This window comes from Emydura macquarii, unplaced genomic scaffold (assembly GCF_026122565.2).
Source record: "Emydura macquarii macquarii isolate MOO-44397 ecotype Brisbane River unplaced genomic scaffold, CSIRO-AGI_Emac_v2 contig_1483, whole genome shotgun sequence".
NCBI classification, from domain to species: domain Eukaryota; kingdom Metazoa; phylum Chordata; order Testudines; family Chelidae; genus Emydura; species Emydura macquarii.
Genome location: NW_027131620.1, coordinates 5,275,963 through 5,302,366, shown reverse-complemented (window position 1 = coordinate 5,302,366; position 26,404 = coordinate 5,275,963). Strand labels below are relative to the sequence as shown.

The window sequence follows — 26,404 nt, the reverse complement described above, 5'->3', positions numbered from 1 at the left end:
CAATCAGGGGAAACCAGCAACAGGCAGCAGGTGAAATCACTCATGCCCTGCACGGAGTGCCACCCCCTCCAGCAGGCCTCTGCAATTATCTAGAAAAACAGAGAAACAAAACTGACCTGCCTCAGTCACAGCACAAGGCAATAGGCTCTGGTAACTTTAAATAGGGTTGGGATGACAACCTAGCTTCTCCAGGAGGGGCTTGGATGTTAGAAGTGCTGGGTGGCCTGAGGCTTAGTGGCTGGTCAGTCGTGTTCTGATTTGGGTAATATTGTGCAGAGTAAAATTAAAGGGGAATATTTGGATTCCAGGTGACGTGCCCCTTTTGAAATGGGGCTGCTAATGAATGGTGTGTGTGACCTTAACTTTTAATGGCCTGGAGTTGAGTAAGTGCTTTGGGGGAAGATGAAATGGTGGCTTACTTTACATTTCTGGTACCAGAAGAAAGTGTGCCTTGGGTGGTGGAAATACTGACTTTCACGTCTGGGGCATCTTGAAATATCAATCTGGGCTTGGGGAATTCAGTTCTTATGATGGCTTCTGGCTAAAGGGTCCCAGCAGGATCAATAGATTATTTCAACATATGCAAATAAATGGGGGGCTTTCTTTGGGGGAGGGAAGGAGGAAGTGGGTGGCTGTGATTTATGACCAGGGGGGTGTGAACTCTTACTTGTCAGTTTAAAACCCGCTCAACCCCCCCCCCCCCCCCAAAAAAAAAAACCCTAATGTACTAAATGCCTTGTACTTTGCCTCATTGACGAAGTCTAGCTCCACTATTGAGTGTTAGATGAGGTAATCTGCCTCTTCTCCATCACCCTTCCCCAGCTAGGTAATCTTGTTCCAATGTACAGTAGATAAGTGACAATACTTGCTGATGGCTGCTGCTTCGTTCCTAGTCAATAACGTTGCTTGCTACAGTTTGACATTAACGCTGACTTTTGCTTTGACAGCCTGGGACTAAAATAGCGCCGGAATCACAGAACTGCCCCAAACAAGCAAGTCGCTCTGCAGCGCTTCTGAGATCGGAGAGCAAAATCTGGTATGTAGGTGAAAGCAGCCTCCAGGCACCTTTGACTTCCCTGCGCAGCGTTTGCTCTGCAAATCCCCTCAAGTATCATTGAGGCTAGCAGTTTTATAGAGGTTTCTTTTACACCAGTGACCCTGTCCTCAAACAATTGCTTCAGTGTATTAAGCATAAACATGCTTTCTTTTTAACACGGGCACTCAGGGCCTTTCTTTCCCCCACTTTAGTTTGTACAGCGGTGGCTAGGGAAGGCACTTCTAGCTGCCCTGCCTGTGCTGGGTTTTCTCTCTCCCACAGAAAGCAAGGCAGAGGCGCTGGCTCCATTGAGCAGCTGGGACTGTTGGTCAGTGAGTGGTGAGTGCCCATGAAATACTAGACTCTTCGCAATGGCAACCGCAGCCCTTCACTCGTGGGACATGTGTCTCACAGGCAACAGTAGAGCAAGCTTCTCCACACAAACCCACCAATGTGCTGCAACCCTCTTCTGGACAGACTTTTACTAGAGTAGCTAGGATGCCACATCACTTCTGTCATTGGCCTCTCTGTGAATGAGCTGTTAATTATAAAGGATGGGGTCTACAATGTGCTAGGTGCTGTACAGTTCCCCTCAGGTTAAGAGAAAGGGGTGTACCATGCAATAAGGTGGTCGAGGTGATGGCTGGCCACATCTTGATAGTAAATGTCGTCTTTATAAGGCTATGTCCCTTGTTAAATATCTCCATTTATCTTATTTTGTTACTAGATGGGTGCCTGTATGCTGTATTGAGAACTATCAACTTAACCCACACAAGTCCATTAATAGCCAACAGATGGGCAATACTGGGTTTTCTTAGGTGCATTTCTATTAAAAGAGGCTCTCCAGGATGGCTGTTTGCCAACTATATGGAGATTCCTATTCCCAAGTCATTCCTTTAGTGGGGTCGCTCCTGATTCTCCCCTGGGGGAGAGAAGATTAAGGCCCAGAGCCTGCTCTTTGATCCTCCTTTTGCTGGCAACACAGAAGTGTGAGTAGCTTTGAAGAGCTGCTTACGATGAAGCTACAGATATCAGGGGAATGTTACTTCAGTTTGAGGGGAGGGGGGGAGGCTTGAACAATCAAGTAATATATTTTCTTTAATTTCGGTCTTCCTTTGATAGAGGACTAGTGAAGGCAGCAAACCTCTACCACTCTTACCTGTGATTTAGGGAAACCAAGGCAGGAAAGCAGGCCCTGACATTTTGGGCTACTTCTGGTAGTGGTTCTGCTGCAGTGGAGGGGTGTGCTGTGAAATAGGATGGCGGAGGAATGACGAGTCACAAGCTGATTCAGCTCCTGGCTACAGACTGAAATATTAACATAGTCAATGAACACGCATTATGAAAAGAGAAGCTTGCTAATAAAATATGCAGCCTGTATAAGTGGAAGCTTGTTGGGTTATAAAAGGGATACCAAGAGGTAACATTTGCTTGGGTCTTTGTTATTCTGCGTAGGCCTCTGGCTTGTTGAACATCTTTCTCTAGAGAAGCATAAAGAGGAATTCAATCCTTTTTATGTTTTTGTTAAAGGCCAGAGAGGTGACTGAGCAGTCACCGATCCGAGACTGAAAGCTGGAGTGACTTTATCCAAGTGTATTGAATAGGCCTTGCCTAGCTTTTGCTTTTCCTGCAAATCACTCTGGCTTCCTTCTGTAACGTCACAGAAAGAGTGAGAAACTCCTGATCTCTTCCCTCCAGACGCTAGTGGGGACTGAGGAAAAGGGGCAGGGAAAAAAGCAGCAGCAGGGCTTAGAAAATCTGTGTCTCTGGTTTGGCTGCAATTCAGGAACATGCTTGGCTTTGTTGAGACCATGAGCTTTCCAGAATATGCAGCAGGATGAGCTGTAGAGATGTGAATACATGCTGGCAGTCTGACTGAGTACTGCCTGACATCCAGAATACAGCTGGTCACTGAGGGATTGTCTCGTATCTTTTTTCTCTCTCAGCGCTGGGACATGGACAGCTTTTCCCCAGAGGAGATCAGGTCTGGGCCAAGGCATTTTTGGCTGTCTAAGACCAGCATGCGGAGTGAGGAGAAGAGACTGAGGACTTTCCAGCAGTGGCCAGAGAGCTCACCTGTCTCTGCCACAGACCTGGCTAAGGCTGGCTTTTTCTTCCTGGGTCCTGGGGACAGAGTGCAGTGCTTCTGCTGTGGTGGTATCTTGAGGAGCTGGGAGGCTGAGGATCAACCCATGCGAGAGCACCAAAAATTTTTTCCTACCTGTAAATTCATCTGTGGTGAAGATGTTGGCAACCAACAGATGCTGCTCCCTTTTCTGGAAATCTTGGACCATGTGGATGGGCAGATCCTCAGCCTCCTGCAGAGGATGGATGTGGAAGAGACAGCCCTAGCCAGCCAACCAGAATACCCAGAGATGGAAACAGAGGCGATGCGGCTAGCCACTTTCCAGAACTGGCCACCATACACAGAGTTGTATCCTGAGCAGCTGGCCAGAGCAGGGTTCTTCTATACAGGTAGGTGTGGCAGGATTACAGTTTTATCGGTAAATGTTGATCAATGTCAATCTCATTGCACATGCACAAACTGATGACAAAATTATTTTCCTTAGGGTGACCAGATAGCAAATGTGAAAAATTGAGATGGAGTGGAGGTGTAATAGGCGCCTATATAAGACAAAGCCCCAAATATCAGGACTGTCCCTATAAAATCGGGACATCTGGTCACCATAATTTCCATTAGTAAAAATGTACAGATAGGCAACTAGTTGCTTAAAACGTCTTAGAGTTGGATTTAAGGGTATTTACTCTGCATATTTTAACAGGTGATGTTGACAACTTGTGTTTTAGCAGTTTTATAAAGCTAACTATATTTTGGATCTCAACATCTACTGTTTTAAAATAATTCTGAGCCCCCTCACGATGTCCCCCTCTGTGACAATTTAAATGACTAAAAAATTAAAAAATGCTTTACAAATAAGCACATTAGCCATCAACATTTTATTTAAAAAATCTAATTCTGCAAGGCTGTTTACAGGTACGTACGGTAGGAAAAGCCTCCCTCTGTGTGCGAGTGTAGAGCTTCATGGTGTGTCCTGTTAGACTAGCTCTGTTTAGGGGTTTTTTTATACTGCACCCATATACTGTGGTACATAAGCAGCAGGCACTGGTGCCAGCCATGCTAGGAAGCCGTCTCCAGTAGGGACAGAACTTGACTCTCCTCTTCTAGGTGCGAGGGGCTGGGCTACAGAGTTCTTCTTAACTGGAGCATCCTGAATGGCAGAGAAACTTCCCCAGAGAAATTTAGATTCAGACATAGCTTAGTGCTGTGAGAATGTTACGCAGCTGCTGGGACAGAGTTAAGGCTTGTAGTGCAAACGCAGCCACAGTGGGGAAACTAGTTAAAGCACACCCGTTTCTAACTAGAGTGACCTGTAAGATCAAATTCCAGCACATGGTAATTTGTCTTTGAGTTTTTCCAGTTGCATTTACACTTTATTTTTATTGTAGCAGCTTTGGTCAGGATTAGGGGCCTATTCTTCTTAGTAATGTGGTGCTAACTAGGGCTATGTCTACACTGGCGGCGGCTAAGTTGCCGCCGTCCGATCGACTGAGCGATCAGTGAAGACCCCCTCAGTCGATCCAGAAGTCGACGGACTAAAAGCACCTCCTCAAGTGGCGTAGCGCTGCGTTGATGGGAACGCGGTTCCCAATGGCGCACAGAAGAGAAGCGCAGCAGTCGATGGGAGTTACACAAGTTCTTTGTGTAACTGCTGCCGAATCGCCGAGGTAAGTGTAGAGCAAGCCTAGGAGTCCTGGGCATGGACTAGGACCCCGTTGTGCTGGTGCTGTATAAACACAGCTCAAAAAGACTGACATTTTCCCCACTGTTGGGCCAGGTTTAGCACGAACATGTAGTTCAAAATCTGCTCTGTAGAACTTACTTTAAATTTAAGACCAGAAGCAACAAGGGGTGTAACAAAGAAATGAGGGTAATGGTAATGGTGAGAAGGCACGTGACTGCAGACTTGCTATGTGCACCACTTGCAATTGTTTGTACTACACTCCTTCGTGTCTGAGCACTTGGCTAAATGTAACATCTAGCATGAATTGTGACAATCAAACCGTTTAAGCAGAATGTGTATGGGCGGGGGAATGACAGAGTGGAGTTATTCTACATTTATTCCTTTAAAAACAAAAAAGTCTGTAGTGTCCCCCTCTTCAGAATCCGTTTTGGGCCCTGGATCACAGCTAATTCCATGCTCTTCGATAGAGAAGTCTCTGTCACTGTCTAACTCTCTAACAGCCTGTAATTCTGAGTCATGAATGGAAATTTAATGAGTTTTACCCCTTTTACCCATTGTCTCTGTGACAGAAGTAGGTGGTATTCTCATATTCCAGATTAACAAACTGAGGTATGGAGGGAATGACCAGGGGTCACTGAGCATGGTTTAGGTTCTATTCTCCTCTCTCTAAGTCGTAAGCACCAATCCTGCGCTCTTGCCACTATGCTATGCCCTAATAAAATGGAAATGTGTCTCAAGGAAAATGGGATGAAAGAGCAACCTTTACCCCCAAGCTTGCTGTGACTGCCTCTGTATTGTTGCAAACTCTGGACAGGAAACAGTAGATTTGCAGGGCTATCTGAATGATAGCTGACTCTGCATTCATTACATGACGGCTAGCTGAAAGATCTAGTTAGCTTCCGTGCATGTGTATCTGCCTGTGTCTTTAATTGTGTTAGTTTTTTTTTTTTTTTACCAAAGTCACATGAATTGGGTCTTGCTGTAGCTCCAGTTAAAATAACAAAAAATGTACCTTGAATGTAGAGGTACACAGGGCTGAGAACTCAAACCTATTTCAGCTGAGCTGAAACACCATGCAAAGTTTTTCCGTGTTTGGTCTATTTCAATTATTATTTTTAAAGACCGACAAAAGAACAGCCAGAATAAACCAGAAGGCAGAGGTTGCTGTTGGAAACCTTTGTCACATTTCTTTTGGAATTTTTATACCTGCAGACCAGCTGTTGAAAACATAATACTGAGAATGGGGATCCATCAGGAAACCATCCAACATGGCAAACCCAGAGGTCACTTGACTGGCAATGCTCTGGAATTGCCCAGTCTAGCTGATCCGTATAATTCCCTTGTTTTTAAAGCTTTCAAGGACTTCTGAATGCCCAGTGATTCAGAAAAGCTGTATTGAAACCCCTTAAAGGAGCTTATGACTGGAAGGCCCTATCCACTCCCAGAAATTCTTTTTTAATGGGACTTAGGTATGACTAGCTGAGTGGGAAGGAATAATTTTATATATAGCCATATTCAAAATCATGCTCTGTAGCAGGCATGCTGATGTTGTTAAACTCACTGACCCTGGCCCAGTTTCTTCCCTGGGCTCGATGGCTTGGGGTCATTGTAGTGGTGACTCTTATCACCAGGGGGAGTGGTGTGTACCAATTTCATGGACCCCTAGTAGGTGGCCTTCATAGGGGAGCATTTTGGTGGCTGAAGAAGCAGGAGTGGGGGGGGGATGGCAGCTGTGTGCAGTGGGAATGGACATGTATACTTTGGATATGTGAGCCCGCAAAGGGGATGTGCAGAGAATCCATGAAGTTTCGACCCAGAATGGGATCATAATAATAATCCTTGATTGGTGCAATTTAGGCAAGCCAGCTAGAGCTCCCGTTTTGAAGCGGTGCTCTAACTTGACTCCCTGTCTCTGAACAAGGGTGGGCTGCGGAGGTAGTTATCCTGAGTCATGGGACAGCTGCCATGTGCAGTGTGTGCTCAACCATGTGGTCTGGTAGCCAGTTCTGGTAACAATTAAACCTATTGTACTGCCCCCAGCTCTACTGGTGGCAACAGGAACTTGCCCCTGGATTAGTGTAATTAGCTGCTCCCGTACCTCGCATCAGCTCTTCTCTTATTGCCTCTTTCAGGTCAAGATGACACCGTGCGGTGTTTTTACTGTGATGGCAGCTTGAGGAACTGGGAGCTTGGAGATGACCCCTGGAGGGAACATGCCAAATGGTTTCCAAGGTAACTCATGGTATACAAAGGCTGGTGGCAGGGCTACAAATCATTAGTCAGTTTTATACTGAGTGGGCCACAAACGTCGTGCCCCAGATGAGATTTAACTGGCTTATTCGTATGTAGAGCCGTCTAGCTCTGTTGTTCATTCAAACACAGCCAGCTCAGTAGTGAACAAATAGCGTTACTAGATGATAAGCCTACATGAAATGAATCTGGTGGCTTATGTCCTGTTGGCATCATAAATATGATCAGCTTGTGGTCAAAGCAGGAACTTCAGTGAGTTTTAGTCCCTTGGTAGTTCCTGAGGACTGGGGTGACCAGATGTCCCGATTTTATAGGGACAGTTCTGGTATTTGGAGCTTTGTCTTATATAGGCACCTATTACCTCTCGCCCCCATCCCGATTTTTTTCATGCTTGCTATCTGGTCACCCTACTGAGAACTAGCCCAGCAGCCCCTATCCTAACACACTGCATTGTTACGGTTGCAACTTTTTCTCTCCCTCGCTCTGGTGGGGGGTGATAATCATGGTACCCGTCTATCTAAAGGCCACTGCCAAGTGGAAAGTGATTGGGCTAGGCATTGTGCAAACATGCAATACATAAGAATCTACAAATCTAATGCCTTTCAATCAAAACCAAATGCTAGAATAAGCCTGAGCTGCAAAGTTCAGACCTCTGCTTCTATAGAATCAGTAGATGGTTCTCTGTGGGTTGATCTCTACACTACCACTGCTTAACGGTAACTTTAACACTGCCTTTGTCTTTTACAGGCATTGGAGCAGCATTTGCATGTCACTCATTTCGGCCTTCACATGTAAATGGCAGGAGATTGTTACGCTTAGTCCTGGTGTGGTGGGTCTTTAGACATGAGACCACTGGACCCATTTTCCCTCTAATCCAGTTGGTCAGACAGGCTCCATTGCAAAAACCAATCAGAGGCCTACAATTAAGACTGACTGGGAGGGTGGGGGCGGGGGAGATCAGGACCTTCCAATCAAATTCTTTCTGCTAGAAGAGGAAGGACTCTTACAGCAGAGGGAGGGATGGATGATGTTTGTGCTTTTTACATAGAGATGTCACTATGTACAAGTGGCTCCATTAGGGAGCCTAGTTGCACCCCCTGATGAATTTCAGACACTTCGACTGTCCCTCACTGGGTATCCTGTTTAACTGATCTGCCTTTTTCTCCTTAGGTGTGAGTTTTTGCTGCAATCAAGGGGGAGAGAATTTGTTAGCAGCGTTCAGGACTCTTATTTCGACACACTATTTCCAGTGAGTCTTAAAAGTGTGTGTGTGTGTGTGTGTGTGTGTGTGTGATGTAAACGTTTGAGGAGACACTTTCCTCCTGTGACTGGTGTTTTGTCGTGTTTTCAGGGAAGCTCCTGGCAACGGGCTGAACAAGATCCCCCTGCACCTCAAGGTTTGTTGTATGGCAATTCATTATTGTCTTGCCTCTTTGAGGAAAGTGCTGTAGAGCTATTGCTCTGGCTTCTGGATATTCTAGAGTTTGCAGCTTGAATCCCTTTCCAAGAGACTTGCATTTTGATGTGTGAAAGACCATCCAGAATTATTAGGTAACTTCCTCTGGGACCGGAAAGAAAGGTGACCTCTGCTGTTGAAAGAGCCTGCTAAAGTTGGGTGATACTTTTCAGTCAAAGCTTTTTTTTTTTTTTTTTTTTGCCCCAAAAATGCACATTTGGTTTGGACAAAACATTTAGCAAATTTGTGTTTGAATTCACTAACTTGTCGTGGGTGGGGGGAACCCTCAAATTTTGAAAAATCAGAACACTTCATTTGGTACTTTCAAATTAAACATTTAATTTTTTTATTCAAATGACTCATTTCCTTAAGTTGATTTTTCATTTATTTAAATTGTTTTTCATTTCACCCAAAATGATTTTTTAAAAACTTTTCAGAATGGCCAGTGAACTAAACTCAGTTATGTCTAGTTTCTGGTTGAGAGACCACCTAGCCCAATTTAGCAGACAAGACACGTGGTTCGCACTCAGAATCTTGGGTGCTCAACTCCATTTCTGTAGGCTCCTCCATCGCTAATGATAATATTGCCTGTGTCCTCAGAACCCATGACTAAGCTATTTTAAAAGTAGATCTGCCAGTGGAAGCACTTGCAAGTGGTTCTTGGGTGCCCTTTGAGATTGAGAGGGAGGAGAGTTTGAAGCCAGCTGTTTCTGGAAATGGGGGTTGGGACTAGATCCTCAACACAGAGAGACCTTCAGAAATTGGGGATACTCCTCACGTTCAGAATGCAGTGGTTTTTGTAAGGGAAGAAAGCTACCCTTACAGGCTTTGGAAGTGGTGGCAGCCCCATGGTAGCAGACTGAGACTAGGCTAGAAGAACACAATCTTTTCTTCGAGCCCATGTTGTTGTCTTTCTGAAGTCACTTTCCACTGCTTGTTTCAATCATATGGACTTGGCTATGAGTGCATGAGGCAAACAGGATTTTGTGCATGTCTGTCTTTGTAACACTCTTAATTTCTGCGGAGAGGAAAATAGTGGCAGGTGGACGCTGAGGCCAATTAGATGCATTTCAAAAGCTCACACTTGGGAAAGAAAAGTGAGCAAATTCAGGCTCTTCCAAAGTCTCTCCTGGAGTTGTTTGAGGTGTTTGCCCAGGGACTGCTAACTGATGTAGAATAAGATCTTCCTAGTTTTGCCATGATCTACATCTACACTATGAGCTGGGGGGAAATTCCCATGGTAACGTGCACATGCTTTCACTAGCTCAGTGAGCACTAGTGGGAGTATAAATAGTAGTATTGCCATGGTTATGGGGCAACGGCAGCAGAGGCCTGGATGAGACATGCTGCGTACACACGCTTCTGAAACAGGTGTGTGTTTGGGGCTGCTGCCACCCATGCTACTGCAGCTGTTCTATCACTTATGCTTGCTCTAGCCTTCATTGTATATGTACACGGGTAGGGGAACCGCACCCCTGGCTTGTAGTGTAGACGTAGCCTGCAGCAGGCTGAGGAGGAATGACCACCACAGTGGTACTTCGTATTAACGGTTTAAAACAAAAATGAGGCCAATCTAGATGCTTACAGAAGACATTTCAGGTGTATGCTACTGCAGCACTGGTGGTTTTATTCTGTGCTGCGTGTGTGTGTGCGTGTGCACGCGCTCTTTCAAAGGATTTTGAAGACTTGGCACGAAACAGAGTTTTTTGGCTAGCATAGATATGAAACAAGTGCTTTGAACTGTGCAGCCCATGTTCTGAAGGGAGCTGACAAATCTGCTGCAGGTCCTAGATCTCTTATGTGCAAAAGGAAGCGAACTTTTCATGACTAGGATGACACCAATTACTGAAAGTTCAGCTCCTTTTCTTGATAGGCGTATTATGTGCATACCTGCTACTGGATTTGCTTGTGATCGTCATCGCAGAGTAAAATACTCTGCATATGCATTGGAAGTGTTCCAGTAGGTAGGTCATGGGGGAACATGCTCTTATGTATTTAGGAAGGGGATGGGGATAGAACTGCACGTTTTCAGGGAAAGCTAGAGTCCTCAAAATGACATGCCCTCCAGACTGGTAAATGGTGTGTACAGGTATTGCCAAACTTCAAAGCAACTTCTTGCGGATTCAGAAAACATCTGGGACTAAAAATATAATTCTTAAGTAATTGGAACAATTTCAATCATCCCTTCAAACCTGGCACAAAATTACCGTGGGCGACTCTTTGTAACAGGGCATGTCAATGGGTTTGAAGACCCAAGGGAATGCTTTAGAGTTCAAACTAGTTAACGGAGAATGAAGGAGGCATGGGGACGTGACTTCATTCATAATTGTCTGCCAGTATTTCATAGTGGAATATCAGAGAGACCTTGAATCCAATTGTTAGGGAGCTGCAACCTGGTTTTCATACATCTTACTAGAAATTGGAGTTTGAGAAGTGTGCAGCCTCCTAATCCTCCTGTCCTATAAGGAGGCCCTTTGAAGAGCCTACCCGTTGGGATGGGAACCACTTACTTAGATTTCTTATCTTATTGCAGATTCATATGGAAAGGCCTTTTCTTGAATGGGATGGAGTAGGTCAGTGGGGAGGGATTTGCAGCTGAATTTTTCCCCATGGTCTCTATAAAAGCACAGTTCTGAGTCGTCTGTTTTGAGATATTAAAAAAAAAAAAAAGCTCATTTTTTTTTAACATCACAATTTTCATACCAGTGAAAACCGAGCTCTTGCTTAGTAGCCTGAGTGCAAAAAGAATAACTGAAACATAGGAACTGTCACGCCAGAGCTGGTCCTGCTACTGCAGCATCCTTTTTCTGACACTGGACTGTATCAGCTGCTTTAGAAGTAGCTGTAAGAACCTGGTTGAAGTGGGCAATCATGGAAAAAACTGTTCTTGGTTCCTTACATCGATCAGTTGGAGTCTGTTGTGAAGCATGCAGGTTAATATCCCTTCAATGCTTTTCCTTTAAATTCTGTTTAATGGCACTGGGGTGAAAGTTCTGCCTTTGAGCACCTCAGATGCTTAGGGTAAAATCCTTGTTTCGCTGAAGTTAATTGCATTGACTTCAACAGGGCCAGGATTTCACCTTTTATTCCAGGGCAGCTTGTGTCCCTGGAGAAGGAATGTGGTATTAGATAAAGAGATTGTAGCATTCTAATGGTCATAGACCAATATTTGTTTTACATCTATTACTGTGATGGAATATGGCATAATCCACTGTATTCATTTAAATTTAATAAATGGCCTCATGAAATGTGGAACACCATCTTGCATATCTAACTGTATAATACAGGATTGGCCATTTGATTCTTAGGCTATTCTACACAGAGACCGGTAACTCAACTGGATTAGAGTCCCTTGCCATATATGGAGTTAGCATAGTTTGTAGCCTGTTTAATGAATGGTCCCCCTCTTTGGTAAAGTGTCTCCTCGCTGTGCTTTACAGATCCTGTGGGGAATCAGGAATTGTCATCTCCTCTTCCTCTGGATCAGTCTTCCATAGTGCAGAATGTCCTGCAGATGGGCTTTGACCACAGCTTGGTGATGAGCTTGGTCCAGAGTAAACACCTGCTGACTGGGACCTGCTACTTATCTGTGTCCGAACTGGTCTTGGATCTGCTTGAGGTAGATGGGGAAGAAAGCAGCAGTGCAGAAGAAGGAGGTATGCTAGTTTAGCCTCTTAAATCTCACTGATCAACCTAATCACATCCCACCTCCTCTCCTGATGGTCGCTGATGATTTAGCACCATCAGTGACGCTATCTCTCGGGTCTACACCATCTCTTTCTGGACTAGAATGAAATGTAATAATGCTCCCTTAGCTTCATAGCCCTGTGATGCTGAGGAAAGAGGTCCCATTGTAGTGAGGCTTGTGGAGTCTGCAGTTATTGGAACATCTGTTACATTAGCGGTCTCCAATAGCCTGGAGTACAGCTGCTTCTCAATATTTCTTCTTGGTTTGAAAGCTGTGGCACTACATCATGACTTAGGCACAAAACCAGTGCTGACATTGCAGCAAATCCAGAAATGAATTATTGTGCTTGCTGTTTAAACTGGATGATTCAAGAGGGCCGTTCCATCTGTCTGAGTTGAGGAGCAGCTGGATGTAAAGTTGAGAAAGGGGGTAGGAAATGTGCTAGTCATGCAACTTTTGGCTTAAACCATGAGGACACAGGCAATCGTCCAAGGGAGACGTCTAGGGTTGCTACCTCTACCCTACAACTGCAGCTCTACATAGGAAAGAACAAATGCCACCCTGCACTGCTCATTTCTATCCCGAACACACTACAGCTGGCTGTAATTTTTCTAACCAAATATAGAAACATTTCCAATTTGTAAAATGGCTGTTTAGAAAATCCGCAAATCAGAATTTCGTGTTGGGAGGGGAATCTCATGTCAATTGGATTATCTAATTCATGGTTAATCACCAAGTCTTGGTGGTGGGCGGAGAGTCAGAGAACCCAGCTGAGCTGTCCAATTCCCGGCTGTGTGTGCAGGGTTAGCAGCCTCTTAAAGAGAAACCTTTTCATTGAGCGACCGAACACACTTGAACTGACATGACTGAAACACCACCAAGGACCCCTTTTCTAAAGTACTTTTTAGCATAGGAGCATTAATGCAATCTTCATTCCTTCTGACTTCTACAGAGTCTACGCAGAGGGAGACAGGTACATCAGGACAGAGACAAGAAACTGAGGCTGAGCGCTCAAAAGAATCAGGTGAGGAGACGTGGTGCTGCCAGGCAGATTTTTAACAGTCTGTTACATGCTAAATAATAAGAGGAAATGATTTTATTTTGCAATATGGTAGCACCTCCAGGCCCCATTCGGGGAATAGGGTCCATTGTATTAAGCAAGATACACATGAGCACTTACTGTGGATGACCCATTGTCACACTTCATGAATTTTGTCCTCTGTTCCCCACGGTTCAAATCTCAAACCCACCACATGTGGACAAACGGTGAAGGGCCCAGGACTGGAATAGCAGGGGTGGGTTTTGACTGACAATGGCCAGGACACAAACTTGAACAAAATGAGGGAAAACTGTTTCTAAATCCAACTCGTGAACGGGAAGAGAACGCTGCACTGGAGTAAAACTATGCGGTGTGTCTCGCTCTCTCTCTCTGCAGAGCCTCCACTGAGTACAGAGGAGCAGCTGCGACGGTTGCAGGAGGAACGGATGTGCAAAGTGTGCATGGACAAAGATGTGTCCATTGTCTTTGTTCCTTGTGGCCACTTGGTGGTGTGTGCAGAGTGTGCCCCCAGCCTGAGACGGTGCCCCATCTGCAGAACGGTCATCAGGGGAAATGTGAGGACTTTCATGTCCTGAATCATGAGGTAAGTAAGGGAGAACATGGGGTACCGGCTGGGTTTTATAGAAACATTTTGTTCAAATGTCTCGTGTATAGTTCAGTTGGATAGGAAGGGTCTCGCTTGTGCTTTCTCAAAGCAGTGTCGTCTTTTCTCTACCAGGGTAGATGGTCTGAATTTACACATCTACTTTGTACTTCAGCTACCAACCACGTTTCCTTCGATTCTTCCCACTGAGTTCTTGCCCTCTGATCTTGCAGGAGAATCTAAGCAACTGGATGTGGTCCAAAAGGGGGCGAAGGGGAGAGTTTCTTCTGTCTTCTCTAAATTTGAAAGGCATTTATTTATCTTTGGAAGGGGAAATTCTCCTGCTTTGTCACGGCTAACAAGGACAAGAATCCCTGCTTTGTGAAAAGAGCACTGGATTTCTTCAATCTGAGTTCTTGCAATTTTTTTCCACTGAGGAGCTGTGTTTGGGAATTGGAAAGCTGGCTAGAAACTCTGTTCTGGCATAAATCCTACACTGGAAGGAAGCTGCACAGACTCTAATCTCTGTTCAGACCTTGGTTTGTCACAGAACTCGTCTCTTAGAGATATAGCTAGCAGCAGTGATACCATAAATAAGCTGTGGACCCCATTGAAGAAGGAGACCTGTTTGAAATGGAACTCTGCAATTGCATGGGGGAAGGGAAAGGAGTAGATAGATTAAACTGTGTAAATGGGGAGTTCCTCAGAGAACGTGAATACTGTGAAAACTCCTGCTGTCTTTGCAGAATCTCCAGCCTCTAGCCATCAGTGGAGGAGGTAGTTCCTTTTCCATCATGGAAGGTGTTGCATGAGGATCTCTCACTAGAGATGATGTTCCTAGTCTGTCACCAGCAGTCTGGGTTACAGAACAAACTCCTAGAAACATCCTGCAGAGCCTCTTCCCTACCTGTTGGGATCCATCCCTTTGGAAAAGTTGACTTCTAAGTTTTCAATTTACAGGATGAGTGGTGACTTATTTTAGTTGAAATCTGATGAGCCTTGTCAAGAATTGTGATTTTATTTTTAATCAATAGTTAAATCTTGGCGCAGCTAAAGGAAAGTTTGCCTGCATAGTGTAACTTATTCGCGGCTTTGAAAAAATGATTTGCTAAGTCTTTCTGAGGATTTATATTTTACATTTTGGAATAAAAGTACCTTCTGTTACCTCTTAGATTGGTCCTCTGTGTTATCTGGCCTATAAAATGCTTCAGTGTAACATTCCGTCAAGGTTGGGGTCCAAGGGCTTGCCCGCTGCAGCAGATTGTGATTGTAGGGTTAGTCTGTTAGCCATTCCTTCAGCACCTGATTGTTGGGGGGGAATGGAGTGGGGGCTCTAGCGACCATTCAGAGTAGCTCCCAAAACAGAGCACTTCCTCTGTCTGGAGCATGAACCAGATAGTGTGGTCCTGCTTACACCTTAGATCGCTTGAGTCAAGCCTTTATGTTCTTCACTTCAGCTGCGACTGGAGGATCAGCTGCATTTTTCTCCCCAGTCACTTACAGCCTTTGCCTGGTTCCATGCTCCTACACATCTACCAGGACTGCAGGCCTTGGCTATGTCTAGGTGACCCCAGTTAAGCTGCCTGGTGCCTTTCCGGAGCCCAGCTGGAGGACGGGGATATTCTATCAAGAGGAATTGATATTTGAACTGCTAAAATCTTTCCCTTGAAGATAATCAGAGGAGTTGGGAGGGGTATGCGTAGATTTCAGTACTACCAAAGAAGAGAGGTGAACATCTGTACTTACAAGGCTGTTTGCATTTTCATTACAAACCCATGATGACTCAAATAGGAATTGTTAATTAACCTGGGGGTTGTGCCTCGTTTAAACAGTCGTATTAATCTGAAAAGAAACATTTCAAACCTTGAAACTGACTTAAAAACTATCCAGGAGTAAGAACCAGCTTCAGTTCAGAACTTGGCTTATTTTGTTGTATAATTAGGAGGATCATGGTGTTCTTAACTGTGGCTATAATTAGGATACAAACTGAGATCCTGCAAGAAATCTTGCTTGTAAAGTTAATCCAGTGTAGGCTGTTTCTTTCAGCTGTGAAAGGCTGCTGCGCTGCCTAGGTTCGCGCACTGTTCTTCACACCAGTATATGTCCCTTTACAAATTCAGGGCAAAAGACTTGTGGATTTTAGTAGTTTGTGAAATTGCTTTTAGCCAGCAGAGGGCCCCATTAAACCAACTACATCAAGACCCATCTGCTTAAAACATTCAGCTGCTCTTCATTCCTCTAACACAACAGAAGAGAGTGGAATGTAGTTTCCTATGGTAGCAAAATAAGAGTATTGCATGGGAATACAATGCATGGAATTGGTGCACCAGAAACTGGAAGGGATTTTTGTGCCTTTGTTAATGATTGGCCTCCACTGATTTCTATCATAAGGTATAAAATATGGTCCCTAGTAGCTTGCCTGTTGGCCTGTGGTGACAGGGCCCAAGTCAGCAAAATTCAAATACTCCAGCTCTGTCCATTCCTCAGGGCCCCTGCTGTAAACCTACCTCTCAAGGGTACTTCATGCTGGAACTAAAGTGAGTGACATCCCTCACAATTGTCCTCACTTTCTTGTTGAAAACTGAGATTGGGAATTAAGAATCCATGATGCTGAGTCCCTAACTCTAGAAGGGATCCCCTAGCATTTATTTGAGGTGTGTGTGTGTGGGGGGAGGGGTGTTCCTCACTTTACCAGTCACACAGGATCCCTCATTGGGGCCTGGGGAGGTGAAAGCACTCAGATTTGGAAAATGACTCTCTGCCCCCTTTTCCTCCCCCCCCACATCCAAGATGCAATCTACACTAGCTCTCTACTGAGCAAATGCATGAGATTAGTTCAACATGCCAGCTGTTCAAAACTGATAGCAATACCTTCCCCACCCACTTCTAGCAAATTCTTTTAGTTGCTGTCTCCTGAGAGATGCTTCATTAAAACTATGGCCTCTTCTTTCAGTTAGAGCATGCCTGGAGAGAGAAGGGGGTAGGGCTAAAAGTCTAGAGTGCGTCTTTCATACCAGACTGAGCCACTGCCTCCTGAAGGGGAAGGGGGGGGGGGAGATGACTAATTAGAAAAACAGCTTTTTTTTTTCCCTGCTGTAAGGTAAAATACTGATAAAATATTTTTCAAGGAACATCAGCCTCTCAATTGACTCAGGGAAAAAACCTGATGGAGAAAAGCATTGAACACAGGAAGAGGTGCTGGAGGAAGAAATGATCAATAATTTCAGCCTAGGGCCCAGACTCACTGCACTGTCTACTTGGTGCATATTGTTAAACTGCCCAGTGGCTTTCCTTTTGCTATGAATCAGAGCTAATAGCAGTGGCAAAATGTGGACCAAGGTGGGGGATGGGATAATTACCCAGCACATCCAATGAAACCATCTATTCACAGAGAGGGAATTGCTTTCTTCCTCAACAATGAAACGACTCAAAGAAAGTCAGCCCTGTTTCAGATCTCTAGGCACAACAGTTCCCTTTGTTGTAGAACTTGATCTTGCACTGATGGGGAATGTCCTCTAGGGCATCCTTAATTTCAGGGCCGCTATGGTCATTGACCTGAAGATAGCATCTGGTCTCTAAATGCTACTGGATAGCGAAGGGTAGGTCTACGCTGCTGCTGGGAGGGGACCTGGCACAAGGAGGGCTCACGCTCTTGTGTTAAAAGTAGCACTGTGGACATTGCAGATGTGGTGCAGACTCAGTCTAGCCCCTTGAGCACAGAGGAAGGGGGTTGGCTGAGCTGAGGAACCTGACCCACGACATCTGCACTGCTATTTTTAGCATGCCAGCCCAAATCAGTCCACCTGGAGTGGGAAGCAGGCTCCCATCTGCCATGTAGATGTACCAGAGGTGGGGGTTAGTGCAGACCCCCTGTATTTCCTGCTAGCATTCATTCTCCTGCTAACGCTACACCTGCTTCTGGGGGGAGGGGAAGAAGGTCCATCTTAACTTTATTATCTCTATAATCTTCTTAACAAGTGATGTTCTAAGTCAGTGAAACAGAAACCAGTAACTCCCCCTCATGCAGGCTTCACTTCTTTAAAGGCTCTTAAAACTCACTGATTTGACCTCTGTACAAAAAAAAAAGCAGATTGTCTTGCTGAACTGCTCTTAAACAATGAGATCTAGCATTGCACTCAGGTCATAAGAGTGAAATAAGTTGATGGGTCAGGTTATGATCACTGTAGCTGACGACTACCTTGCTCTGCCGTTGGATTCCTTCTCAGAGCTTGATCCTTACGTGGTTAGGAAAGGCAGCTGCTTTAAAAAACCAACAAAAATACCTTACTCCAGCAGATGGTTATTGTATTTATTTCCAGTTACTGTGGGCCATGATGCAATTTAATTACAATGATATATAACCTCTCTGTCTTTTCCCTACCCCCTTAAATAAAATTCTTCTCCTCCACAAATGCCCTCATGGACCTCTTGGCTCAGGCCTCTCCTGGAGCAAATTGGTCTGCCTTGTGGGTCTGGCACAAGAGGTCTCTAATGTGTGAAGGGCTGGGCCTTAGCCTCTCTCTGCTGCAGAAGCAGCACTGTAAGCTTAGTGTACACAGCCATGGCTGCTGTAAGCTCCTATGGGCCCTGGTGTGGCTTTCACATCCTTGAAAGTGGGCTAAGTTGTACTAGGAGCAAATCATGACTTTGCCTGTCAACATTAGGATGTTCCATCAGTACAGCTGCCCTAGTGACTGGGCCATGAATGACTGAAATCAGGGTCCACTCGCTCTGTGGACAAATCCTTAAGTTACAAGGGGTGGAGAAGGAGAAAGGGAAGCATGGGGGGAGAGGGGAAGCTCGCTAACTTCTCTAAAAATGCTAAAAACACAAAACAACCGTCTCAGTAAATGCAGCTAGTCCCACAGAGGTAGGGAGGGGACGAGATTGTGTTGGGGGCTTTTTGTCCATTTAAAAAAGAAAAGTAAACTACAAAACTGTTAAAGCCTGAACAACAAGGCTCTGCGGGACTTTATTCTTTACAGATCCATGGTGGAAGGAAGAAGTTCCCAGCTGTTCAACTCAGCTGCTCCAGAGAGAGTGAAGGGCTCCCCTTGGACTTGTTCAGCTCAGCAAAGCCTGCCAGCCTGTCCCATAACTGCAAGCCAGGCCACGGTACTAATGGTTCATCAGGACACTCACAGAATGAAAACAAACCTAGCAGCCATTCATCAATGCACATTCATTGTGTAAAAAAACTCAAGTGGAATGGATTTCATTGTCCTGTTTCCTCTGCCACCGATGCAGGTCGAGGGTGGCTTCATGTCTTGCAGCACCTTGGGTTGCTGGGTGCAAGGTTTATCAAGCTTGTGGATCTTCCTCACTTACGCAGGCCTGGGAAGAGGGGGACATCTATCAGCTCAGAAAGCAAAGGTGAAATAGTTTGCATGAGAGAGTTTAAACAGTACTGAACCAGTAATAGCAGATTAATTTTTGTCTTCTAGTAGCGCACCCCATATATGTGTGTGTTCTGCAGGAGTCACGGCCAGTAGACTGCAGCAGACCCTGGGTGGTCCACCCATAGAATTTGCAAGCTCTGAAAATCAACTCTCTCCACCACTAGGGCTATTTTAAGAGATACTTAGGCACCTAGTGGTATTTTCAAAAGCACCGTTGCACCTCACTCCTATCATTGGGCATTAGGCTCCTAGGCATTTTTGAAAATCCCACTCCATGCCTATCTGTATCTGTAGGTGCCTAAATAGCTTTGAAAATTTGGCCCTAGGACTTTGCTGGAAAAGCTGGAGGAATGTCAAACCCTAAGTGCTAGTCCTCCGGAGCCAGGCTCTTACCAGCTCACCTGAGTCTTCAATGTAATGAATTGCATTTGTGAAATGTTAAGGTTATATAAGTGCAGCAAGAAAAAATGCGTGTCCGTGTGAGAGGTAGAAATTTCAAAAAGTTATGCCTGAAGAAACCTCTGCAATTAAACTCACGATAGAGGCAACGACCAGGAGCTACGGTACAATGACTTTGAAACAAAAATCAAATCAATTAGACAATTCCTAACTGAATTTTTGAATGCTTTAGATCAGAGCGGAACACGATTGCACACTGCCTGGATCCCAGTATGGTGAAGGGAGCTAGTGCCTTAAGAGCTGGAAAGAATATCACCTGATGCATCCAGATCCAATTTGCACTTAAACTAAAGAAAGACCTGAACCAAAACAGTGGATGCAAATACTCCTTGTGTATTTGGGGTGTTTTTTAGAAGCTGGATCTGAGTTTGGACCTTGGGGCAACCGCCAATATAAAATGGCCTCTGGGGTTGTGATGACTGCCTTTTTTGTGTAGCTGTGATAAAGCAGACGTGCTCATTTATCTATGACCTAGTACAGTGCTGTATTAACTCAGGGAGTACACCTACGTTTTATGGGTTCCATTCCCGTAAGCCGTTCCTCGCATGCTGCACTGCCTGTGGTGTCAGTGTTCGTGTGGCCACGTTCAGTACTAGAGAACTGTCTGAAGCATGGTGGGATTGATCAGAAAGCATTCTGGAGACTGGTTACCCACGCGCAGCCAGAGATAGGTAGAGCAATCCTATCCCTCCAGATGTGAAAGGAAGAGCTGCCTCACTGGCAAACAACTAGCTGCTGCCTGTCAGCCATACTTACATACCGTGGACTGTTCCACTGGATTAGATTTGAAGGAGGTTAAATTTTAGCACCCAAACAGATGGCAAATGTAGAAAAAGAATTTATTTTTTTTATGCCACAATCATAAAACTGGGCTAAATGCTCACAATTGAAACTCGAAAAGCTAGTGGGATTTTGCAGTTATAATAGAACCAGGCAAGCGCAGGCAAGGTTTGTAGAGAGGTTCTTCAGCAGTTGCGAACCTTTTGTGGAAACCCAACCCAAGCCCAGGTCCAGTCCACCGTGGGAACATTTTCTAGGATCAAAATGATGCAAAATTAATTTGAGAGAGTTTTGATCTAAAATGAGTAGCTCAACAGAGGTTCCACTTTGGGATCTTTCCTTTGAAACCCAAACTCAAAGGATAAGGATGGTCTCTTTCAAACAAATAAAAATGGATTGGCTCTGATACAACAGGTCTGAAGAGATGGAAATGTGACATGATGGGTCTAAATCTCCAAGTGTCTGGAGGGCAGAATAGCTACTGGAGTTCTTAATGGTATTAAATGCCTATTAGCTTTAGTCATAGGAGTTTGTTCAACAGCATCACAAGAGCACTTCACATGTTCCACGTGGCAAAAATTGTTTCAGGTTACATCCCTGACGGAGTAGGTATGTTGAACAAAATGCTTGCAGCTTGGCTTTTAAGTCCTGTAAAATGGCCCAGAGCTGGGGGCCACAGCAGAGTAGCCGCTCTGTAGGAGCCCCAAAGAAGACAGTGCTGTAAAGAGACATGACCTGAATTTCTGTCTTAGCTAATGAAGGATAAAACTGTTGAGCCTCCTATCCCTCATTCATGGAAACTTCTTAGGCTGGGAATGCTCTCTGACTCACGCTGAGAGAGGGTTGCTTTCAGTTTTTCAATAACTCCTTTGTTATCCTGCTCTTTAATATTTTGACCCAGATGCTCATACACTGAAAACCGTCCTAACATGCCTTGTATCCACATTCATTAACATATTAGTATTAACATTAACAATTAGTGCAGTTCTTTGATTGGCAAGCAGCAATTAGATTGATTAAGGGCAGCTGACTTTCACAATAAACCTTTGTGATAATTTTTCCACATTGTTGATTCAGTTTGTGTTCGAAAGCAGGAGCTTAATAAAAAACACCCTCACCCCACAAAAAAAAAAAGAAATCCTTATTGCCAATGCAGTCTGAAATAGAAATCATTGCAACCTGCAGAGATTTATAAAGACTTGTTGCTGTGTATGTGTGGCAAAGGGGTGCTAACTAAACATATTTAAATATTACAATTATAAGCAACAATGCAGTATGCCAGTGGGGTTTTTAAACAAACAACTAGTAGTTGTCTGTAAGAATATTCTCTGCTAATTGGAAACCTATAATCACAAGTAAAAGACGCCCAATCTATTTATTTTATCCAAGAGAAGGTTAAGGGGTGACTTGATCAAGGAGTACAAGTGCCTACATGGGGAAGAGATTTTGTAGTGAATCATAGAATCAAAGAAAATTAGGGTGGGAAGGGACTTCAGGAGTTCATCTAGTCCAACACCCTGCTCAAAGCAGGACCAACCTCAACTAAATCATTCCAGCCAGGGCTTTATCAAGCCGGGCCTTAGAAACCTTGAAGGATGGAGATTCCACCACCTTCCTTAGCTCCATCCTCCCTGGAACCCCCTTCAGGTAGTTGAAGGTCGTTATCAAATCCCCCCTCATTCTTCTCTTCTACAGACACAACTCATCTAGTTCCCTGATCCTCTCCTCATAAGTCATGTGCCCTAGCCTCCTAATCATTTCCGTTGCCCTCCGCTGTACTCTCCAATTTGTCCACATCCTTTCTGTAGTAGGGGGCCCAAAACTGGACACAATACTCCAAATGCGGCCTCACCAGTGCTGAATAGAGGGGAATAATCACTTCCCTGGGTCTGCTGGCAATGCTCCTACTAATGCAGCCCAATCTGCCATTAGCCTTCTTGGCAATAAGGGCACACTGTCGACTCACATCCAGCTTCTTGTCCACTAGATGATGGCTCTTTAATGTAGCAGACAAAGGCATAATGAAATCCAATGACTGAAAGTTGAAGCTAGACAAATTTAGACTAGAAATGAGGCACTCATTTTTAATAGAGAGGGCAATGAATCATTGGAGCAAATTACTTAGGGCCATAATGGATTCTCCTTCATTTGAAGTTTTTAGATCAAGATTTGGGGTCCCTTTCTAAAAGATATGTTATGGCTTAAAGAGACATTACGGGCTTGATGCAGAAATTAGTGGGTGAGTTTCTCTGACCTGTATTATGTAAGAGGTCAGACTAGATGTTCTAATAATCCCTTCTGGTTTTAAGACTCTATGAAACTTCAGGAGCATATTCAGTGAGGCAGGAAAGAGAGAGATGGAGGAGAAGATGTACAACAGGCTAAGAGAAAGGGAGCATTCGGAGGATCAGAAGGTCTGTGATCCCAGCAGGTAAAGCTGGGATGAAGGGAGTAATCCCATTAGAGTGAGAGGATGAGACGGGGGTGATCCCCTTAGAGAGAAAGCTGGGGTGAGGCTAGAGTGCTTTCATGCAAAGCAGCAAACACAAATCCAGGCTGGGCTTTGAACTGACTAGCAATAAAAAGGAATTTGGTTTCTCCCAAGTAATATGCACCAAAAAATAAATAAGCCAAAAAGCATGTGTTCCTCTTTCTTAACTGCCACTCAATTTTAATTCTGGAGGAAGGCAGACAAGTTTACTGATGTCCACCATCCAAAGCAAGGTATGCGATACCTGAGCAGTGAATAAGAAACCATTAGATGATTACAGAATGATTATAGATAATGGCTCTTCCAGGAAAAGAATCCAGTGAAGAGGCACAGGATCCCATTGATCCCAGATTACAGGGTGCTCTGGCATCAGTATATGGCAGAGGCGGCCAAACTGGTTCAAGACCCACGTGCGGCTCTTTTACAGTTACATGGAGTCCCCTCCACCCCTTGTATTCTCCGCCTACCAGACTGAAGTGGGGAGCTTGGAGCTTCTGCCCTGGGGCAGGGTGGTGGGGCTAGGGGATTTTGGCCAGAGGGGTGGAAGGTCTCGGGGGGTCGGTAAGTTTGGCCGCCCCTGGTATATGGAAATGGTTCCTTCTTTGTGTTCCAGCTCCTTCTCCTCCCCCTCCTGCTAGGTGTGTGTGAAGGAAGGGTAAGAGCCCAGACTGGCAGTAAGCAAAAGTCATTACAAGTTAGTGGCTATTGTGAAATATATGGGTGCTGTCTCCCCAGCGTTTGGTAGCTAACTGCATACGCCCCAAATTAAAACAGCACAACTGACGCTAATTACTACCACTGTGGACAGTCTCCGCATGAGGATCATGGATTGGAAATTGAATGGAGATGGAATTACTCTTGCGCCTTAATAGGGGCTTTCTACGCTACCGGGGTTTTGTAAGAAAACTTACACAGAGGCTCTCCATGCTGCACCAGCCTGAGAAAGAAGCTGGCACTGGTAAGTGAAGTCTGCTATCCACATAACATACAACTACTTTTAAGAGAAAAGCAGCCTAATCTCTCTCTCTCTTGCTATTTTTTCCCCCCCCAAAAGTGCAGTTTTCCTCCACTGCACCAGATCAGTAAATCAAGGAGCTGCCCAGGAAGCCTGTCGCTTCCACCGACATAGGAAAATCCCATCCCACAATGACAAAGTGAGAGGGGGAAAAAAAAAATCGATATTTAATCTCCAGCACCATCCATCCTAATAAGGCTAGTAAGCCCCTTAGTTCTGAAGAATTTAACTCCTTTTCAAAACTCACCTGTTCTCCTGGGCTTGTAATGCAGTGACACAGTGAGCTTGAATGTGCCTGGGCATATGCATTTACCCCGATGTATTTTAAGGTCAGTTTCCTCCTTCCAACCCCACCTCTTCCCTCACCTTTTGTTTTTTGGAAGAACTATGCTATAGCATCAGACCTAAATTCATCCTCCCTTAACAGTTTCCACACACTGAGGGGGTCTCCTGCAGGTTCTGAGTAACAGAAATTCAATGTCTATTGCTGCTTAACACGGATAACACTAGCCTTTAAATTTAAGTATCTAATTAAGAGGCAGCTCTCAAGTGGACGGCACAATAGCTCTTGTAACAAAATGGGGATTATCAGAGGGCAGGAGTTAGAATTCAGTAATGGATCTGTATTAAGAGTTGTGAAATGACTGTCTTTCCCCTGAGCTCTATTACATGCGCTGTATGTAAAAGCCACTGTTTCCATGGGAAACCGAATTCCAACCAAATGAACTCATAGGGCCAAACCTGTATCATCCTGCATGTAAACCATCCAACACCCAAACACAGTGGAAATGCCATCTTTCCACTGTACAGGGTGGCTGAGAAGTGGAGAGTCTACACAGGGAGACCATGTGTCCTCTGCATGCCATGGAGCCAAGTCTCTTGGAGGTTATTCCACGGGAGAGCAGAGGGTTTCTGGGAGGAGGATTGGCAAAGGCCTGGAGTGTGGGTAGAACTGCACAGATGTAATGGATTAAACCACTGTGTTACGACTGGCTGGGTGCAGAGTGGAGATGCAGCTTTAATAGGTGGGCAGGTTCTCCCTACCTTGCCTCCATGTGTGGGGAGGGAATGCTGCATGTCGTTGCCTTGCACAAACCTTTCTTACTGAAGTTTAGCCTGTGGCACTAGAATTTGTTCCATGATGAGAGGCAGTAATGAGGCCATGTTATAAACCAAGGGTGGCAGCACTAGCATTCACACCTTTGAACCCAACAGCACTCTGAAGCTGAAAGGACTTGACCTCACCCCTCCCAGTGATCTGCCCCTGGCAAGCGTCAAACCCTGGCAAGGGAATACCTGCTGGAGAAATCCGCCTGTTAGAGAGTAAACGGAGCAACCTTGAGCCACTGAGCCGAGAGGCACCACACGCTTCTTAGCACAGTAGCCAATACTTACAGATACGTCTGCTTGCACAAAAGGTTGCTGGGTTTCTCATTGACATGGTAGAGAGGAAATGGATCAAATCCACCAATGAAATCAACTGAAAGAAATCAAAACCCAAATAATAATAAATAAATAAATGAATAAAAAAGCGAATGGGAAGGATAGCGGCAGGAAAGCTGGTGCGTGGCATGACTTAACACAAAATGGTGCAAAGAACGGAAAGGTGACCGCCAACAGCCCTTCGTTCAGCATTTATTTATGTACACGGGGCCCAACAGAGACTGGAAAACTCTGCCTCTAAAGACCACTCAACCTAGACCTCTTGGGAAAGGAAACTGTTCAGTGGGTGGACTCCAGCTGCTGCAGAATTTTCAAACACGGGAGTGGGGAACCCAGGAGTCACCCCTCCCCACTTTAAATCATCATCACACCGTGTCACGTCGCATCAGCCACGGGCGGACAATACTGCCGTTCAGAAATATGCTAAAAGAAAGACTCTGCGGGACGGTAAAGGAGTGGATGTCTGCATGAAAGTGGGTGGCAAGCAATACTCCTGAAGGTTGTGTACCCAAGGGGTGTTTGCTTGCTTGTAGGAAAAAAAACAAAAACCCAACCAAACAGTGACAGTAGCAGCTGGTTTATTATAAACTACAGCAATACCCCCTGACCTGGTGTTTTTCAGATTTCTTTAATGTGATTTTTTAATAAAAATCCATAAAAATATTTAAAATGCTTCCCTTCCCCAACACCCAAATCATGGCAATATAACTAGTCAAGGGACTTTTTCTGACATAATTTCCCTGCTGCCCATTATCAGAGTTTTCCAGATGATCTTTGACAGGGAGAATCTCTCGGGCTTCTTCTAAAAATCAATCAGATTTTTAGACTATGTGGCTCCAACAATGTATTTAAAGATTCAAGGTTGGGATTTTCAAAGGAATCGATTAAATTTAACTGGGACTTGGGTGTCTAATACGCTTGGGCTCCTTGGACAATTCTAACCTAGAACATTTTGTAGATGCTCCACTTAAGGAAGATTC

The 26,404-nt window shown here is 44.8% G+C and overlaps 2 protein-coding genes across 8 annotated transcripts in view; one reads left to right on the top strand and one right to left on the bottom strand.

Annotated features, from left to right (window-relative positions):
• The first annotated feature begins 136 nt into the window (after positions 1-136).
• On the top strand, positions 137-15,008 carry BIRC7 (baculoviral IAP repeat containing 7). Of its 5 annotated transcripts, XM_067554102.1 has the most exons (11): positions 150-383; positions 766-851; positions 948-1,036; positions 2,983-3,511; positions 6,933-7,032; positions 8,221-8,299; positions 8,402-8,447; positions 11,947-12,162; positions 13,147-13,218; positions 13,630-13,837; positions 14,584-15,008. In XM_067554102.1, the coding sequence occupies exons 4-10, from the start codon at positions 2,992-2,994 to the stop codon at positions 13,827-13,829; spliced, it is 1,233 nt and encodes a 410-aa protein (XP_067410203.1). In that variant the 5' UTR covers positions 150-383; positions 766-851; positions 948-1,036; positions 2,983-2,991; the 3' UTR covers positions 13,830-13,837; positions 14,584-15,008. The 5 variants fall into 5 exon arrangements, with proteins under 5 accessions (XP_067410202.1, XP_067410203.1, XP_067410204.1 ...); XM_067554101.1 differs by lacking the exon at positions 766-851 and having other exon boundaries at positions 137-241; XM_067554103.1 differs by lacking the exon at positions 766-851 and having other exon boundaries at positions 150-346.
• Positions 15,009-18,335: 3,327 nt separating this feature from the next.
• NKAIN4 (sodium/potassium transporting ATPase interacting 4) overlaps positions 18,336-26,404 on the bottom strand; it is a 73,993-nt gene continuing 65,924 nt past the window's right edge. The window contains exons 6-7 of one of the 3 annotated variants that reach the window (XM_067554098.1): positions 25,377-25,461; positions 18,336-19,171 (exon numbers count right to left, since the gene is read on the bottom strand). In XM_067554098.1, the coding sequence (XP_067410199.1) occupies positions 19,162-19,171; positions 25,377-25,461 (95 nt within the window). In that variant the 3' untranslated portion in view covers positions 18,336-19,161. Of the gene's footprint in view, positions 19,172-20,342; positions 20,729-25,376; positions 25,462-26,404 lie in introns of those variants that run through there. The other 2 variants (XM_067554096.1, XM_067554099.1) reach the window with 2 other exon arrangements.